The sequence below is a fragment of the Equus asinus genome, chromosome 11 (assembly GCF_041296235.1).
Source record: "Equus asinus isolate D_3611 breed Donkey chromosome 11, EquAss-T2T_v2, whole genome shotgun sequence".
Taxonomy (NCBI): domain Eukaryota; kingdom Metazoa; phylum Chordata; class Mammalia; order Perissodactyla; family Equidae; genus Equus; species Equus asinus.
The window spans coordinates 11,956,297-11,975,869 of NC_091800.1; the positions used below are offsets into that span (position 1 = coordinate 11,956,297).

Here is a 19,573-nt window from a genome sequence, read left to right on the forward strand (position 1 = left end):
AATCACAAAGAAAGGGTTAAGTTCAAATTCTCTATTTTACAAAGCCAGACAACAAGTATGATACATGCTAGCAAGGTTTCAATAAAAAACAATTTAAAAACAGATAAGCATATGAAAAGATGCTCAACATCATGTCTTTAGAGAACTGGAAATTAGAACAGCAATGAGATACCACTACACATCTATTAGAATGGCAAAATCAGAACAGTGACAACACCAAATGCTGGTGAGGATGTGGAGCAGCAGGAACTCATTCATTCCTGGTGGGAATGCAAAATGGTACAGCCACTTCAGAAGACAATTTGGCAATTTCTTACAAAATTAAACACACTCTCACCATACCTTCCAGCAATCGCACTCCTAGGTATTTACTCAAGTGACGTGAAAACTTACATCCACACAAAAACCTGTACATGAATGTTCATAGCAGTTTTATTCATAATTACCAAAACTTGGAAGGAACCAAGATGTCCTTCAATAGGTGAATCGATAAACAAACTGGCACATCTACGTAATGGAATATTATCCCATGATAAAAAGAAATGAACCACTAAGCCACAAAAAAGACATGGAGGAACCTTAAATGCATACTGCTAAGTGAAAAAGTCAGTCTAAAAAGGCTACATACTGTATGATTTTAACAATGTGACATTCTGGAAAAGGCAAACTACAGAGACAATAAAAAGATTGGTTGTTGGCAGAGGAAAGATGAACAGGCAGGACAGAGGATGTTCAGGGCAGGAAAACTATTCTGTATGATTCTGTAATGGTGGATACATGACATTATGCTTTTGTCAAAACCCACTGAACTGTACAATACAGAGTGAACCTTAATGTAAACTATGAACTTTAGCAATAATAATGTATCAACATGGATTAAATTATAACAAAAATACCACACTAAAGCAAGATATAAAAGGGGAAACTACGGGGAGGAGGTAGGAAGTATATGAGAACTCTCTTTGCTGTTTAATTTTTCTGTAAACCTAAGACTGCTCAAAAAAATAAAGTCTATGAATTAAAAAAATAGCTTTGGAGGATTCATAAAATAAGACACAGTCATCTGGAAAATTCACCATATGGAACATCCATTTTGCAAGGGTGACACACAAATAAGACAAGTATATTTATTAAACCAGTTGGAATTAATTGAAAAGCCACTCATCTTACTTGCATCAACCTTGAACTTATTAGTACAATGCATGGCAAACACAAAATGTCAGGTTTACCACGTGATTTTATAAGAACTAAAACTCTGGGAAAAGTCATTCCTTCCTGGTGAGGGGTTTGTTATTCCCACTGGTGGCAATAAGTGGACCAGTGACTACAGATCAAATATGAACCACAAAGAAAACACTGACAAGCAACACTATAAATTTATTACCAAACTACAACCTATGTACAAACACAACTAAGCTCATGAGACTGGCAAAGTAGCAGCACAAAATGTAGGCAAAAGCACATTTAATAAATACAATTTAGAAACGTCTTTTTCTTTAAATTAGGTTCAAAATACTGGGAGACAGACAATGAAACAAAAAACTTAACGACACCCTTACAAACCATGGTAAGCTGTAGTGATCTCGCTGGACATGTCCACACAATGCTAACTGAAGGAGACGCCCTGCTGCTCTGCCATATGAGCAGACAGGTGTCCGTTTCTGTATGCTGTCAGTAAGTACTCAGGTTCTTAGAGAACGGACACAGGAACTGCTAGGGTCCAAGGCTTTTCATGTTGTCACATTAATTTGTCTTTATGAAGCTATGAGAAAATAGGAGGACGTGTGTTGTGTTTCAAACTCCTCCTTGAAATGAAATACATCCAAATAATGAAGATAGCCATAACAAAGAGAGAAAAAGAATTCAGACATTTCACAGAGGCTTAATTTGGAATATATGGCTTTGCCAGAGGAAGAAAGACAAATGTTTTAAATTAAAATTTCAGGATTAAAAAAAGTTAACTAGAGTAAGGCAAGAGGGGAGAGAAGGAACTGCTTAAACAAACAAACCTGCATAGATGATGAACCGAATTTAAACATGGTTTCAATTCATTCCTACCTAAAACTAAACCTGGTTAACTGAGGTAGACTCTGGAAATAACATGTGCAAAGATTCAGGTTTTCCAAGGGCAAGATTTAGTCATTTCAGAGACAGTAAAACAAAAGTACATTATATAGTTTTGAACATAAAATCAAATGGAAGCCCTTTTATAGGAGGAAAACCTCTATATTAATTCCCTATTTGCTGTGTGAAATTTCCAAAGAGGGGCCGGCCCCGTGGCTGAGTCATTAAGTCTGCGCGCTCCGCTGCGGCGGCCCAGGCTTTCACTGGTTCAGATCCTGGGCGCGGACATGGCACCACCCACATGCCACAACTAGAAGGACCTACAACTAAAATATACAACTATGTACTGTGGGGATTTGGGGACAGAAAGCAGGAAAAAGAAAAAAAAGAAGATTGGCAACAGTTGTTAGCTCAGGTGCCAATCATTAAAAAAAAAAATAATTTCCAAATGTTCAAAAACCTGTACACTCCTGGTGACCAAGCAGTATCCAGGTTATTTATATACATATACAAAATAAGGTCAATCAAGAAATGAGAAAGGTAAAATAAAAAGAATAAATTTTATGACATTACAGTCTTGTGTCACATAATGATGTTGCGGTCAACAAGGGACCACATATACAACGGTGGTCCCATAAGATTAGTACCATATCGCCTAGGTGTGTAGTAGGCTATACCATCTAGGTTTGTGTAAGTACATACTATGATGTTCGCACAAGGACGAAACTGTCTAACACTGTATTTCTCAGAACTTATCCCTGTCTTAGGTGATATATGACTCTACCTTAATATTTTTCCTAGTCACCAGGAAATGTAGAAATACCATTAAAGCCAAAGGCTGTCCAGAGTTAAAAAATATAACAAAAATTCAAAGAATTATTGTTAATTTCTGAATGTGTAAAAACATATTATCTTAGGGATTTTATTTCTAAAATACTCATACAGTTTCCATATTAAGAAACAATACTAAAAGTAAATGTCCTTAAAAAATTAAATAAATAAATATGAAAAGCTTAACTTAGTATAAATAAGTAAACATAGTGTTATAACAGCATTTTTAGTTTTTTCCACAAAAATAATTGGTGGAGTCGAGAATAAAACATTTGGGGTTTAAATATTTTTATCCCCTTAACATGCCCTCCAACTGTAATTCCTACTCTTTTCTATTGTGACAGATTCTTAGAGTCACGTAAATATTACGTGCATCACAAATTAATTGGTATGTAAAAAATATTATACAATCAAAACAGTTAAGGAACAGTAGGTACAAAAAAAGGTTAAAAAAATAATTACTATTGTTTCCTCATACAAGTTAAGGTGGCCCTTTCTTGGAAAAGGCCAACAAATACCCTTAACATTTTATGCCTGTCATATAGGATATGTCCTAAGATGATTTATCATTAATAAGAAGCGTGGGAATCTACCATTATGCAAAAAAGACAATAATCCAGACAATACTGAAGGAGCCAAAGCCCACACCACATGAAACACCTGCCTAAGTCCTTCACTTCTCTCAGGCTGGGGTGGGGGAAAGTGAAATATATCTATGTCAACTAGTTACTGTTTTGTGATTCTCATCATGGATTTGACAGTGTCTATTTCCAAGGAAGGAATTCAACCATCTCAAGCCGTTCAAAACCTAGAGTATCAATAATTTTATGTTCAATAGAGTCAGGCTACAGGGAGCAAAGTGAAAGCGTGACAATTATATTGTAAATTTGGGCTGTATACACATTTTTTTCTGGTGTTTGTTAATAGCAGATTCACCAGATACTTGCTCACTTTTTAGTAATTAGTGATTTCAGCCTATTTTTTGACAGTCAAATATCACATCATAAAAATGGCCATTTCAGGAGCTCAAAGGAAGTCCCTAGTTACACAGCTGGACCACAACATGTTTCCTCTTCCAAGCTGTCTTGGTAGTTTTGGAGGCAGAGTTCCGAGTCCAAACGATGTTTTGGTCATTCTGGAATACCTATGCTGCTACTGACTAGAAGATACAGACTGTGACGCCATCGTCTATTTTCTACTTGGATTACTAGAAGGTTTCAGTCTACGCTAGAGGGCCATTTGTCTGGTACATTTCATCAATATTAATTTCCTTTAAAAAATAAAGGAACTATGAGAGTAAAATGTTTACAATAAACATGTAGCTGGGAAACAGAAATGGTTCATGAAAATAGTTAGACCTATAACAGTTATATTGTTCAAACAAACGGGTATTGGTTCTAATTTTAAAACAGATTTAAAGAGAGAAAAACTTTTATGTATCATCTTTCCAAAGCACACACAGATTACTGTCCCTCTCTGTTTATGATATGAACTCGTTTCATCAGTTGGAGTTAGACGCTGTACACTGTAATTACACAAAGTGCCCAGTCGGAACTGCACTGCCTAGTCCGACTCTGTAAGCCACAGAGCTCCCACGGGAGGGTGGTGCACACAGTAGGCAACCAACGCAAGTCTGCTGAATGAAGGAACCCTCTGATCAAATATCTGCAAGACAGAATGGTACAAAACTTAGTCCTAACATCACTGTGTTGCAGAACCCAAAACACTCATGTTTTCAGATGAATTAAAGGAACCAAATCTTTCTAATTTGATAACACAACATCAAAAAATAAAACAAAGCAAACTACAACAATTCTTTCATTCTGCGTAAGGCAACACACTGTCTCGCAATAAAAACAATGTACATACAACGGACAGTAACAGTTGGACAGAACACCAGAGGGACCTCCTCAAGAGCCTTTAAGGAGTTTAAGATATACAAAGCATTATCTACTGACAGAGCAAAATGAGAAACAACAGAAACAAAATAGCACACTTAACATCGTAAAGATAAGCTTCTAGGAAGCCTGAGTAACTCCAAATACTGCTTAACTGATCATTTTTAAAAATCATAAATACCATGTTATCCATGAAGAATTCAGGAAAAAAAACCCCAAAAGGCATGCCAAAACAAATAACACAAAACCTGGAAAAATGGTCTAACTAATCAACTAAAATACACAAACAAGTTTTAGCAATAAAACACTAATGTTTTAATGATTGCTCCTAAGACTTCAGGAAAAAAACAGGTTACTGGATGGCAATAGTTTGCAAGATTATCTTAGTGGGATTATTTATTTCTTTATTTAAAAAGTTCATGAATAAAAGGAAACTTCAATTTCTAAGATGAATTAATTCAACTGAAATAAAATCACGATGCCTTCTGATTTTAACTCTTATAATCTATGCCTCAGAGGAAAGGGGGGTAATTTACAGCATTAGATAAATAATGAAGTTTAAAGGCAGACTTAAGTTATCTGAAAACTACATAGTTCTTAGTGAAAAAAAATCTCTTAAGCAAGATACTAAGAGTTTTTAAGTATCTAAAAAGTTGTATTATTTTTAGTTTTAAACCAGTAGGATTGGAAATTCAGGATATCATCAATACAAATTTTAAAAAGCTTGACCATTAAAGCACAGGTTGCCCAATTAAAATACGATACATGTAATTTTTAAAAACTAACACCAAACTACAACCATGCATCGCTTAACAATGGGGATACACTCTGAGAAATGTGTCATTAGGCAATTTTGTCGTTGTGCGAACATGATAGAGCGCACTTACACAAACCTAGATGTGTGTAGTCTACTTCACATCTAGGCTGTATGGTACCAATCTTAAGGGACCAACGTTTTATACGCAGTCTGTCGTCGACTGAAACGTCGCTACGTGGCGCATGCCTGTACTCTACTTGCAATTAGACATGTGCCATCTACCTTTTCTGGCCTCTTTCTATTGTGTAATTCTTGCTAAACTGAATGAGCATGTCAGGTTTCTATCCTAATCTTACTGTGTGTACAAGTTCTCAACCTAGGCAAGGAACAATTTTAACATTTTCAAATAAACATCGTCCACTATGTAGGATGTTATTTTCTTAAACAAGCTGTCTGGAAAACTACAAAGATTTTGTTTTGTATGTTTTGCATTAGCCACAAGAGAGTGGACTTGTTTAGAATACCAAAGTATTTATTTAGAATACAAAAGGCAAATTCAGCAAAACTCAAACAATGTTGGAGCTGAGAAAAATAAAGGGTTTATGTGTTTGAACATATTGAAAGAAAAGTGAAAACAAACTTAGAAGTCTAGAATGAAGAAGTGCATCTTCTGCGGTCATAATACACTTCCCACTCTTCTGATATGAAATATAAAAAGTACCGGCAAAAAATAATAAAGAACAGAGAAACAACCTGGCAAAATGATTCAAAAACCACAAAACATGAGGATATTCCCCCATAAAGCTTAATAAGTGATTAAATAGCTAAAAGAAGAAATGGTGGGGAAGAGAGGGTAAAACTCCAGACTACATAGATAGACTCTAATAGTCATAGGTGAATTCTAAAGGTTTAACTAGCAAATTCATTATTTAATCCAAAACTGTCATTCTTAACAACAAATAATGAATTTGACACAAACCCAGTTTTGGTGTTGAAAGTCAGCATGTACAGGTCCCTCATGTTCAGAGCAAAGAATAGAAAAAAACAAAAAACAACAAATGGGAGAGAAATAGAGGTCCTTCTAAATCTTCTGTAAACAAGTTCCTACCACAGCATGCTGATCTCTTTCTGCAGCCCCCCTGACGCCCTGGTCTGGGCGTGCAATACCAATGCATGAGCACGTGGAATACCAGCACAAAGCCAGGGGACGGAGACTATCAGGCTCTCTACGTAAGCTTTTCTTATTTCTCAACTACATTTATATTCTTTGTGGTTTTAGGGGTTTTTTTTTTCCTTTACGTGAAAATCTCTCCAACGAAAAGTTCCAAACCTATTTTTTTTTTAATTGCAGGAATTCTTCACATTTTATAAACAAAAATACCAGAAATGAAAGACCTGTCAGAAATTCAAGCAGATCCAAATTCAACCATCCATTTTTCATACTTCTCCAAGTCTGCGGCAGAGACAGACTTAGCAATTTTCTTAAGAGCCAATTCGAAGTCTCCTCTGGTCACAGGCATCTGAAGCTCCTCTTTAGAAAGCGCACGGATCTCTTCTGGACTTAAGCCATTGATTCGCCGTCTCATTGCCATTAAAGAGGCATCCCTAAAAATACACCAAAATCAGTGAATACTCACTGTGGCAAATATTTTAAACACTTTCAATTGTAACCAAGTTAAAAGAAAACATTCAAAAGATCATTTTATATAATTTTATGATGCTGCTCAGAATTTTCTACTTCAGAGATATCCTGAAAGTTCAGAAAAGGTTAAAACAGCAAGCAAAGGACTTAAACATAAAATGTATTGTTAATGAATCCTAAAAGTCTAGGTTGTGCTCAGATAGTACTGAATTTTCGGTGTAATTTTCAGTACATTCAGATAAATTGAATTTTCTTCCCCAGTGTTGCTTTCAAAGACAGCCAAGAAGCTTAGGAAAATGAAGTAGAATTTTGAAATACTGAATTGCACACTTGAAAATGCGTATATGGCTAATGTTAAGATAATTCAAATCTTATCCTGGTTTGTCTACAATCTAATTAGAGGAAGTAAAGCCAGGAAGCTGTCTCTCTGGAACATGAATATATCTACATATAGGATGTGGAATTCCCTACATGGAGTATTTGTGGGCAACTAAAGAGATAAAATCTGACTTCTCCAGATCCTATTTTCAGTCCCATTCTGATCACTTGCAAATAATTAAGAAGGTTTGGAAGAAATGGACAATTACTGCTCACAAAAAAGCTTATAGGAAGCCAAGCCAACCAAAACTTCAAATTTTTATATACTTTACTATAGTGATAGTGGAAACTTCTGTGAGCTTATTGAGTGCCACCCAACTTAGATGCACACAGAAAAAATACTAGCAGAAAAAGTGAAAAATACAGATGTTATAATTTTAAAGAAAGCCTACTGATGTCAATTTAAGTACACTTAGGGAAGTAACTAGAAGAGGGGCTGGCCCCGTGGCCGAGTGGTTAAGTTCACGCGCTCCGCTGCAGGCGCCCCAGTGTTTCATTGGTTCGAATCCTGGGCGAGGACATGGCACTGCTCATCAAACCACGCTGAGGCAGCATCCCACATGCCACAACTAGAAGGGCCCACAACGAAGAATACACAACTATGTACTGGTGCGCTTTGGGGAGAAAAAGGAAAAAAAAAAAAGAACTAGAAGAAAAAAATCCTCTTCATTGAGTGATGTGAAATGTCTAAAAATTATGATGTCACTAAATTGAAAGAGAAATTTTAATATATATCTTTCACAGCTCAAATTGATCAAGTTTGTTCATCTGCATGTGGGAAAATGCCAACCAAAACTAAATGATGATATTTTATGTTGATGCAGCTAGGCTCCAATTTAGGGCTAAATTAAACTTCAGTTGTCAAAGTCACTAGTACCAAGTTAGATACAATAATTTCTTAAAAATCAAAGGACAGAAAAGGTGACTGTATTCTTACGTAATTATTCAATCAAACAAGGACCAATGAAGTTATGCAAAAAAAAGACAAAGGGGAAATCATTTCAAGGCAACAGGCAGCTGCTTTCATGTCAAGGGCTAATAACTACACTGACTTTAAGACCAGTCCTCCTGCCAAACCTATAACTAACGTGTAAGGTCACAGATCATTAAAAAAATACCTGCAAACATTAGTTATATCAGCACCAGAATAGCCCTCAATCTTCTCTGCTATATCTTCCAGTTGAATATCAGGGTCCACTTCAACCTCACGAAGATTGATCTTCAGAAGCTCAGTTCTTCCTTTTGCTATTAGAAGAGTTTTTTGTTACTGTTAGATGTTTTATTTTACAAGTCATTTTGATGAGAAATCACATATTAACATTCAGGAAAAGAAAGAGAGACTAACGCAAAGAAGAATCAATAACTGTGAGTCCACGAGTTTCATCAATTCATTGCATGACTCATGGAATCATTTAACTTCCTAAGTGCCCTGGCTGCAATAACCAAAAACTGAAACAAAACTCAGAGTTTTCCTTATAGATTGGGAAGATACTTGCTGTGAGAACAAAGGGTCTGAGATCCTTTATGAAAAATAAAAACATTAGCATGCAAGCACCAGAAATGCTTTTAGTAGAAAAATATTTAGCCTAGTTTTATAAAACTAGATTGCATGAAGTGTAACTCTGATGAATTACTATGCTCACCTTTTGGTACGATATAGGAAAAGATTTCCATAACTCTAATCAGTAGTTTAAAAAAAACTCAGTTTTCTTTTTCTGCAAATCAACAATTGGCACAAAACATTTATTAATGTATTTTTTTACTTCGAGAGCCAGCCTACAGACATTTGCTGTTCCAGTATGATTGAAATGTGTATTGAGTAAGCGCAAGCAAACTACAGCATGTTTTAAAAAAACAATCGCACTTGCTGTTTTACTATCAGTTTTAGTGGTACATCTCCTTAACACAGCATACCAAGATAATGCAAAATTAGCATGGATCTGGTTCTCTACTATCCTGACATACAAAATGAAACATAATTTTCCCCAACTTTTATTTCGAAAAAATTTAAAACTACAGGTCAAAAACAAAGAATCAATGAACACCTATTTACCTTTCATGTGGATTCACCAATAGTCAACATTCTGCCATTATCACTCCTTTCGCATCTCCTCTCCTCCCCCCCAACACTTTTTTGAATTGAGAGCTAGCTGTCGGCACCAAAACACTTCACCTTAAATTCTTCAGCATGTATCTCCTAAGAACAAACGTATCCATACAATTATCAAACTTATCAGGAAATTTAACATTGGTACATGAGTATCATCTAATACACAATCCAGACTAAAATGTCCCCATTTGTCCCAGGTCTTCATAACTTTCTTAAAAACTATCACATGATACATTTAGTTATCAGATCTCTTTAGTCTAATCTAAAATAGGCCCCCAGTATTTGTTTGTTTGTTTTGTCTTTCATGACATTGACAGTTCTCCCCCAAATGATCTTACAGAGTCAAGTCATTCCAATAAAGATCCCAATAGGTCTGTTGCAGAACCCAACAAGTAGATACTAAAATGTTTATGAAAATGGAAAGAACCAAGAAGAATCAAGACACTCGGGAAGAACAGGAGCAGGCTAGGAGGAACTGCTCTATCAGATTCCAAGACTTATTACAAAGCAATAGGATTCAAATCAGTGTAATACTCCTGCAGAGATAGACAAACAGATCCGTGATACAGAAAAGGAGCCTAGAAGCAGATCAAAGCATATACTATGGACATCTGACTTATGACACAGTGGGGGAAAGGAGTGTCTTTTCAATAAATGATGCCAGAACAACTGACTATCTACGGGGGGAAAAATGAAATTGGGTCCTACCTCATGCCATACAGTTGTCATGCTGGGGTGGTGGCTCACATAGAAGAACTAGAAGGACTTACAATTAGGGTATACAACCATGCACTGGGGCTTTGGGGAGAAGGAAAAACAAAAAAGAGCAAGATTGGCAACAGATGTTAGCACAGGGCGAATCTTTCCCTGTCAAAAAAAAAAATAGACTACAAAGGAAAAGACTGATAAACTGATCACACTAAAATTACAAACTCCTAGTCATCAAAAGAGACAGTAAATACAGTGAAAACACTAAGTTACAGAGTTTGAAAAGCTGTATTCAACATATATAAGTAACAAAGGACTTATATCCAGAGTATTTAAAGAACTCCTATAAATCATTAAGGAAAAGTCAGACCACTTAATAGAAAACTGGGCAAAAGACTTGAACAGATATATCACAAAACCCAAATGCCCAATAAATAAAGGAGAAGATGTTCAAATTCTTCAATAATAAAAAAACACAAATTAAACCACAATGAGATAGCACTTCACACAAGAGACTGGTATAAATTAAAAAGTCTGGCAATATCAGGTGCTGGGAAAATGTGAAACAAGAAGAACTCTCATACACTGCTGGTAGGAATGTAAATTGGAACAATCACTTTGGAAGACAGATTGGATTTATTTATTGATGTTCCAGCTATACAACAGGACCTGGCAATTCACTCCAGGATGGAAAGCTCCCTCCCAGCCTAAAGAAGCTTAGGGATTTCCACCATTATACATGTGTGAGAATGTTCATAGCAGCATTGTTCATAATAGCCTAAAACTGGAAACAATCAAAATATCCATCAAATAATATGAAAGACAATTATGGTATAATCACATAAGGCATGTTATGGGCTGAATTGTGTTCACTGCTAACTTCTTATGTTTAAGTCCCAACCTCCAATATTTCAGAATGTGACTGTATTTGGAGATAGGGCCTTTAAAGATGGTAATTATGGTAAAATGAGGTCATATGAGTGGGCTCTAATCCAGTATGACTAGCATCTTTAGAAGAACAGGAGATTAGGACATAGACACACACGGGGGAAGACCACATAAAGACACTGGAAGAAAACGGCCATCTACAAGTCAAGGAAAAAGGCCCCAGAATGAAACCAATCCTGCTAACACCTTGATCTTGGACTTCCAGCCTCCAGAACTGTGAGAAAATAAATTTCTGTTGTGTAAGCCCCCCAGCCTGTGGTACTTTGTTATGGCAGCCCTTGTAAACTAATACAACAGAATACCACACAGCAACAAAAAGGAACTGCATCTACATGTCACAATATGGGTGAGTCTTAAAAATGTATTGAGCAAAAAGCAGCAAGATATAAATGAACACAATCAGTGTGATTTCATTTATGTAAAGTTTAAAAGGAGGTAAAACCGTTTGGGGATACATTAGTAGGTAATAAAATTATAAGGAAAAACAATAAATTATTTCCATAAAAGGAATAACAGTGATTACCACTAGGGGGCAGGAAGGGAGCTATGCTAGGGAAGGAACATACTGGAGAGCTTCTGAGGTCTGATAATGCTCCATTTCTTGTCCTAGAAGGTGGTTATATTGTTGTTTGCTTTGCCAATTATTGGATCAATTGAACATTTTAATACATGTTTCTGTATCTGAGTTACATTTCTCTCTCTCTCTCTCTCTCACACACACACACACGCACACACACACGCACACACACACTCCTGAAGTAAGACAAAGCAAAGCAACACAAAGAGCAGCCACAATGGAAAGAGAAGGAAGCAGGCTTTATCTGGCATTGTCAGAAAAAAAGAAAAGGTGTGACTACGAAACCTTTACCTCCAGAAGTCCTTAATCTCAGGAGCTCCCTGTCCTTGACCATCCCCAGCCAATAGGCCCACAGTTCACAGGGGTACACCACAGGTGGTATATGGCCAAAGAAGTGCTCTCAGGTGCTCAGCCAAAGGGGTGTGGAAAGAAAGAGGGAAGGGGAGGAAGATCCTAGGTTTGCTGTTACAGAAGGTGGCTATGCTCCTGATGCCCCAGTAAGAACTCTGAATTTAACATAAGAGCATCCTTTCATAGTGCTCCACACGCAGCAGGTGAACGTTAGTGAAGGAGTATCTCTTTGCTCTTTTAGCCCCAATGTTAGAATACCACTGTATTTGTAAATCAAATGTTTTACTGTGGCCTGCCCTAAGAACTTAAACACCAAGCTTAACATAAGGTACTCTCCCACAGAAACAAAGTTCCAGACAGCCAACTTAAATGAACTTTGGAGCACAGACCTGTTCATTCATGAGGGCCTGGTGATACTGAAGCTGAGTAGAAAGCATCTTCCTTTTCCCTAGTAACCATGATTTGGTGAAAATTAACTTTTAATACTGGTTGTATCAGTGATTTCTTAGAAGAGACTATGTAGGATTTATCAGCTCTATAAAACTAAATTTACAATATTTAATAAGCTTATGAAAGGATTTAACGAGGGGTTAATGTGTTAATAATAGTATAAAGATCTGTGAATGCTACATAACCAAGTTAAGACACATTCTAAATTTAAATAAACATTGTTAGAAGGATCATACACTTCTTGTAATACCAATTCTTCCTGAGCATACTGGGCAGTCAAGGGCAGTGGACAGAGCATGTGCTCTGGGGTCAGACTGTCCAGGCTCACATCCCTGTTATGCCACACTGGGTAGCATACCTAACCTCTCAGTGCCTCAGTTTCCTCGTAAGTGAAGTAAAGATAAGAAGAGAATCTACCTCATAAAGCTGGTGTGAGGGTTAAATGAGTTAATACATGTAAAGTCTGGTCCACGGTCAGCACTCAATACATGTCCATTGTTCTATCACCACCACCATCAGTCAATCAACAAAGAGGATTAGAGGCAAAGAAAACCTAGATCCCTTCTACTACCGAACATCTGGGAGATAGATAAGACAGATGAAACACTCAGGAAAGTAAGTCCACACAAGGGAGACAGGCCAGAGCAAAGAAGACTTCATAGAATCGGTATGCTTTAATGTCAACTTTGAAAAATCACTAACATTGAAACAGGAGGAAAGAGATGGAACAATCTGGGAAATGGGAACACCATAAATAATGACATGGAAGTAGGAAAAAGCAAGTGTATATCAGAGTGAAAAAAAAAAGGTTAAGTGGAAAAGTACAACAGAGCACCAAGAGATGCAAATAGGCACAAATAGGATAGATAAGGTGTGAACTTGCAATTTAAAAAAAGGACTCTGACGATGATGTGATAGGAAATTAAAGTCTAAGAGATTTATGATGCCTTGGTGGTTTAGGGAGTTTAGTCTAAAAGCAAAATACAATTAAGTGAAGGGGCTGGAGAAAGGAGTTCACTAGGCTGAGCAGGTCGTTGCTGCCATAATTTAGATGCATAAAGAAGAGACTTAGTGTAAGGCTAAGCTGCGCCTGTGCCTGTCATTGCCTGTTGTTGAACATGGCAGACTGCATTTACAAGATGGCTGCAAGAGTCTCTCTCATCCCACACGTGCTTCGACAATGTGGCTGTGCCACTCTCCCACCCAGAGCTGGTCTAATTCCCCTCCTCTTGAAAATGGGTGGGCTTGTAAATGCTTCAACCCAGAGTACAGCAGAAGTGACACTACATGACCTCCAAGGCTAGCTTATAAACAGCAATGCACCTTCCATCTTTTCCAGTGGAGCCCTGAGCTACCGTGTAAAAAATGTGACTACCCTGAGACCACCATGCCTGAAGAAGCCCAGGCCACATGGAATGGCCACAGGTAACACAGAGGTACTCAAGAAAGACAACCCAAGCTGAGGCCCCAGGCCTCAACCCCCAGGTATGTGAGCAGACACTCCAGACGATCTCAGGCTCCAGATGCAGAGTCACCCCCAGTCTCTGATTCCCAGTTGAGACCCCAGGCATCACAGAACAGACACAAGCCATCCCTGTGGTACCCTATCTGAATTGCTGATCCACAGAATCTGTGAGCAAAAGAAGATTGTTTGGAGTGGCTTGTTAAACAGCAAGAGTAACTGATACACTGACTTTCTTTGCCATCAAGTTCTAATTGCCTCTCAGTCTTAAGGAAATTTGCATATTTCTTTATGTAAATTACACAATTTATAATATGCCTTTTTGGGTGGCTTTTCCTGTTTTATCTATTTTCATTCTTGCCTTTTCCAACTACAAGTTTCTTTTCATGTTGATTTTGTTCATAAAATGTCCTTCAATTTTTTACTTTAATATAATCCATAATTTTCCATTAATTTTACTCTGGATTTCCAAATCATTCTTTCATGTGTCTCCCATCTTTCCAAATTGTCTTCATTGTTCTGCCTCTTCCAGACCCTTCTATCCTACAGATGCGCGAGCCATGACAGCTATTCATTTTCAAGCAACCAGGCCTTTGTTCTGTCTTTCTCTATGGAAATTCAGTGAAAATGCAACTTCCTCCAGGAAGTCTGCCCTAAGCACGTCAGTCAGAATTTATTATTCCTTATTCTCCATTCCAAATGTAGTCTGGAGAACTCCAGTATCACACGTTCTGTAGTTTTCACTGCAGTTAGGTTAGTGTATGCCCACCTTCTAACCACACAGTGAGTTCTTTAAGGCCAAGGATTGTATGTTATTTACCTTTATATTCCCACAGTACCTAATAAATATCTTTCAGATAGCAAAGAGTCAAAAACCACCTGTTGAATTCATTAATACAGATGAAAGAAAAAGTTAGAAAAAGTGGCATTCTAATTATGATTATTTGTTTGGGAGCCCTCTAAGAGAAAGCAATTTCTCAAGTTCTATGGTCATAAGGTACACACCTTCAGACTAGTAATGAGCAAAGGGACCATCCAAAAACGATTACCTAAAACGGACACAACCTTTTCATAAAGGAAAACAAGTTTAGAAGAAAGTCCTTTAGTCAGCCAAATCTATTTTCTTCTCCAATACTTCAAAGAAAGCTAAATTCCCACCTTTGTACCACAAAGCATGCCTTTCCCTCAACACCTAGGCTTTCCAGCAATTTATAAAATTGCTGTCATTAACTCTTTTTCCAATTGCATTTTTTTCTCCCTATTATAGTGAATTAAAGTTCAAAGTAAAAAAGTTTAAATGACATCAGTTTAAGTAGTAAAACTTTTCTTCCCCCATCAGTATTAATTTTTTATTTATAATCATGGTATATGGTAGTAAAATTAAAATATTTCATATAAATATAGTAGATATCACACACATTTTTTGTTTAGAAAGCAAGGAAAAAGAGAAAAAGGGGAAAAAGAGGAAGGGAAAAAGCTTATTAAATCAGAAGTGATAACAAACCATTCACATCTCAAATCTTCAAGTAGCTAACACAGCAGTGAGCCAGGTACGAAGGAGCTGCTTCTGGAGGTGTAATATTCCAGGACAGCTTATACGTTCTAAATTGAATCACTTCCACTATTGCTTTCAATAAGCTTACTATTTTGTAAGCTCAATCAGTAAATTAAGCACTGTTTTAAGAAAAAGAAAACTGTTCTTTTTAAGTAATGAGATTATTAGAATTAATAAAATACACAGTAGTAGCCAGGAAAGACAATACAAAATGGAATCTGAGAGAAATCTACCAATTAATTATAGTATACAGCCTTGAGATCTAGTCACAAAAGTGAGTAATGAATATGCTACAAAAATTAAGCTTCAAAACTCACAGACGAGGCTTCCACTTCCGGTCATTATGAAAAAATTCGTACCAGACTTGTCCTTCTATGGTAAACAACTTTAAAACAAAACGTAAGAGGCAACTGTCTTCAGGCATTAGCCAAGAGACAGCAAAGACTGTAAGGTGGCTTTTTCTTATGTTCTGCCAATAATCTGTGTGCCTGTCAGAACAAAACTGCACACTCTTTAAAGGAAAACAACATAATCCAGACTCCCTACAATGTAGAACATACAATAAAAATTACTGGACTTGTGAAGAAACAGAAAAATATGACCCATAATCAAGCAACTTAAAAAGTAGCCAATAGAAACAAATGTTCCAGATGTTAGAATTAGCTGACAAAAACTATAAAGCAGTATATTAATTACCTATTTCTGAATAGCAAATTACACTAAAACTTAGTGGTTTAAAACAACCATTTATTATTCTCACAGTTTCTGTGCATCAGGAATTTTGGGAGCAGCTTAGTTAGAAAGTTCTAGCTTAGGGTCTGTGACAGTTAATTTTATGTATCAACCTGGCTGGGCCACAGTGCCCAGATATTTGGTCAAACATTATTCTAGATGTTTCTGTGAGGGTGTTTTGAGATGAGATTAATATTTAAATCAGCAGACTCTGAGTAAAGCAGATTACTCTCTGTAATATGGGTGGGCCTCATCTAATCAGTTGAGGACCTGAACAGAGCAAAACACAGCCCTCCCCAGAGCAAGAGGGAATTCTGCCAGCAGAAAGCCTTTGAACTTGAATTGCCTACCCCGTGGATTTTGGCCTTACCAGTCTCCGTAATCGCATGAGCAAATTCATTAAAATATATATACACACATTCTATTGGTTTCATTTCTCTGGAGAATGCTGACTAATACAGGGTCTCTCATAAGGATGCAGTCAATCTATGGGCCAGGACTACAATCACACAAAGGCAGCTAACTCATGACAGGCAAGCTGGTGCCAGCTGTTGGTGGGAGACTTCAGTTCCTTCCCATGTGAGTTTCTCTACAGGCTGTTTGCCCTTATAGCGTGGTAACTGGATTCCCCAAAAGCAAGTTATCTGAGAGAAGGAGAGCCAGGCAGAAACCATCCTTTTTATGATCTAGCCTCAGAAGTCATATAGCATCATTTCTGCCATATTCTATTCCCCAGAAGCAAATCACTAAGTCCAATCCATTTTCAAGGGGAGGGGAATTAAGCTCCTATTTTTGAAGGGGAAAAGTCTCAAAGAATTAAAGGAAAAAATATACAAAATGAATGTACAGATGAGGAATCCCAGCAAAGCAATGCAAATTATAAAAAATAACCAAATGGAAATGCTAGATTTACAAAATATACCTGAAATAAAAAATTCATTGAACAGGATTAAAAAGAAATTGGCGATGGCAGAAGGAAGTGTCAGTGAACATGAAGATATGTGAATAGAAATTATACAACCTGAAGAATAGAAAGAAAAAAGATTGAAAAAATTTAACAGATCGCCAGTGATCTGTGCAACAATATCAAAGAGTCCAACATATATGCAGGATAAATAAAAAGAAAACCCCACAGAGGTATATCATAGTCAAACTGCTGAAAAACAAAGATAAACAGAATAACTTTAAAACAACCAGAGAGGACAACTACTCAAGAAAATGTCAACCTGTTTTCTAGAGTTAAACATATACTACCACATGGCCTACTTATTTCACTCATAGGCATTTATCCAAGAGAAATAAAAGCACACGACCACACAAAGAACTGCACATGAATGCTGATAGCAGCTTTATTCACAATAGTCTCAAACTGGAAATAATCCAAACATCCATCAAGAAGAGAACAGATAACTAATCTGTGGTATGGTTATATAATGGAATTAATGAATCTCAAAATAATTATGCTGCATAAAAGAAGCCAGTCACAAAATAATACATACTATAGATACTTTTTTATATGAAATTCAAAATAATCTATAGTGACAAAAATCAGATCAGTGGTTGCCTGAGTTGGGCAGTGTTGGGGGGAGAGAAGCATAGGGGCATAAGAAATTTCATGATTAAAGATATGTCCTGTATCTTATTTGTGGGGTGGTTTCATAGCTGTATACAACTGTCAAACCAATCAAATTTTAAATGGATAAAGTTTATTATATATAAATTATTATGCAATAAAGTCAATTTTAAAAAACAATAGCCAGAGGGAAAAAGATACATTATACACAAGATACATTACATACAATGACATGAAGGACAGCTGATGTCACATCAAAACACAATGGAGGCGAGACGATGATAGAATGATATCTCTACAAGTACTGAAAGAAAAAACAAACAGAAAAACCCTCTTCCAACCCAGAATTATTTATCAATGAAAAATATCCTTCAGAAATAAGGGTGAAACAGATACATTTTAGATAACAAAACCTGAATTTGATGTTAGCAGACCTTAACTAGAAGAAATGCAAAAGGAAGCTCTTAAGATAAACTGGAGATGAACCAGAAGTTAAACTTGGACCTTAAAAAAGGAAAACAGTGGGGGCCACCCCAGGGTCAAGTGATTAAGTATGCGTGCTCTGCTTCAGTGGCCCAGGGTTCACCAGTTCAGATCTTGGGCATGGACCTACACACCACTCATCCAGCCATGCTGTGGTGGCATCCCACACAGAAGAACTAGAAGGACTTACAAGTAGGATATACAACTACATGCTGGGGCTTTGGGGAAGGGAACAAAAAAAAAGGAAGATTGCCAGAGATGTCAGCTCAGAGCCAATCTTCCTCACCAAAAACAAGTACTTTAGTCAACTACCAAAAAAAAGGAAAGTAGAGCAGCAGATGGTAAATATGTGGGTAAACAGAAAAGACTACTTTTTTGCGCTCCTCTTAATTTCTTTAAGTTTAAATTGACAATTTAAACTCCATTATATTGTGGGATTTATAATGTATGAAGATGTAAAAGACATAACAAAACAGCACAAAGGCTGGGAGAGGCAAATAGCTCTTACATTTTACATGAAATGGTACAATATCTCTAAGTTGACTGTAATAAGTTACAGATGCGTATTGTAATCCCTAGAGTAACTGCTAAGAAAAGACAATTAGGTATAGCTAAAAATCCAATAAGGGATTTAAAATGGATAATAAAAAATAGTCAATTATCAAAAGAAGTTAGGAAGGAGGTACAGAGAAACAATCTTAAAAAAGGGACAAATAGCAAGATGGCAGACCTAAATAGAGCCATATTAATAATTACATTATACTTAAATGGATGAAATACTCCAATTAAAACACAGAGATAAACTGGACAAATAGCAAGACCCAATTACATGCTACCTACAAGAACTGCACTGCAAACATAAAGACAGAGAGGGTAAAAATCAAAGGAAGAAAGCAGATCCATCATGCAAACAGTAAGCAAAAGAAAGATGGGGAGGCTATATTAATGTCAAATTAAATATCAAATCAAAGGGTATAACCAGAGGTAGAGAGACATTTCATAATGGTAGAATGACCAAGAAGACAATTGTTTATGTACACCTAATGAGAGAACT

At 36.7% G+C, this 19,573-nt stretch overlaps 1 protein-coding gene across 8 annotated transcripts in view; it reads right to left on the reverse strand.

The window, feature by feature from the left end:
- KATNAL1 (katanin catalytic subunit A1 like 1) overlaps positions 1 to 19,573 on the reverse strand; it is a 97,842-nt gene that overhangs the window by 12,219 nt on the left and 66,050 nt on the right. For 4 of the 8 annotated variants that reach the window (XM_070520460.1, XM_070520461.1, XM_070520459.1 and 1 more), the window contains exons 10-11: positions 8,689 to 8,815; positions 1,358 to 7,155 (exon numbers count right to left, since the gene is read on the reverse strand). In XM_070520460.1, coding sequence (XP_070376561.1) covers positions 6,957 to 7,155; positions 8,689 to 8,815 — 326 coding nt within the window. In that variant the 3' untranslated portion in view covers positions 1,358 to 6,956. Of the gene's footprint in view, positions 1 to 1,357; positions 7,156 to 8,688; positions 8,816 to 19,573 lie in introns of those variants that run through there. The other 4 variants (XM_070520462.1, XM_044777343.2, XR_011506843.1 and 1 more) reach the window with 2 other exon arrangements.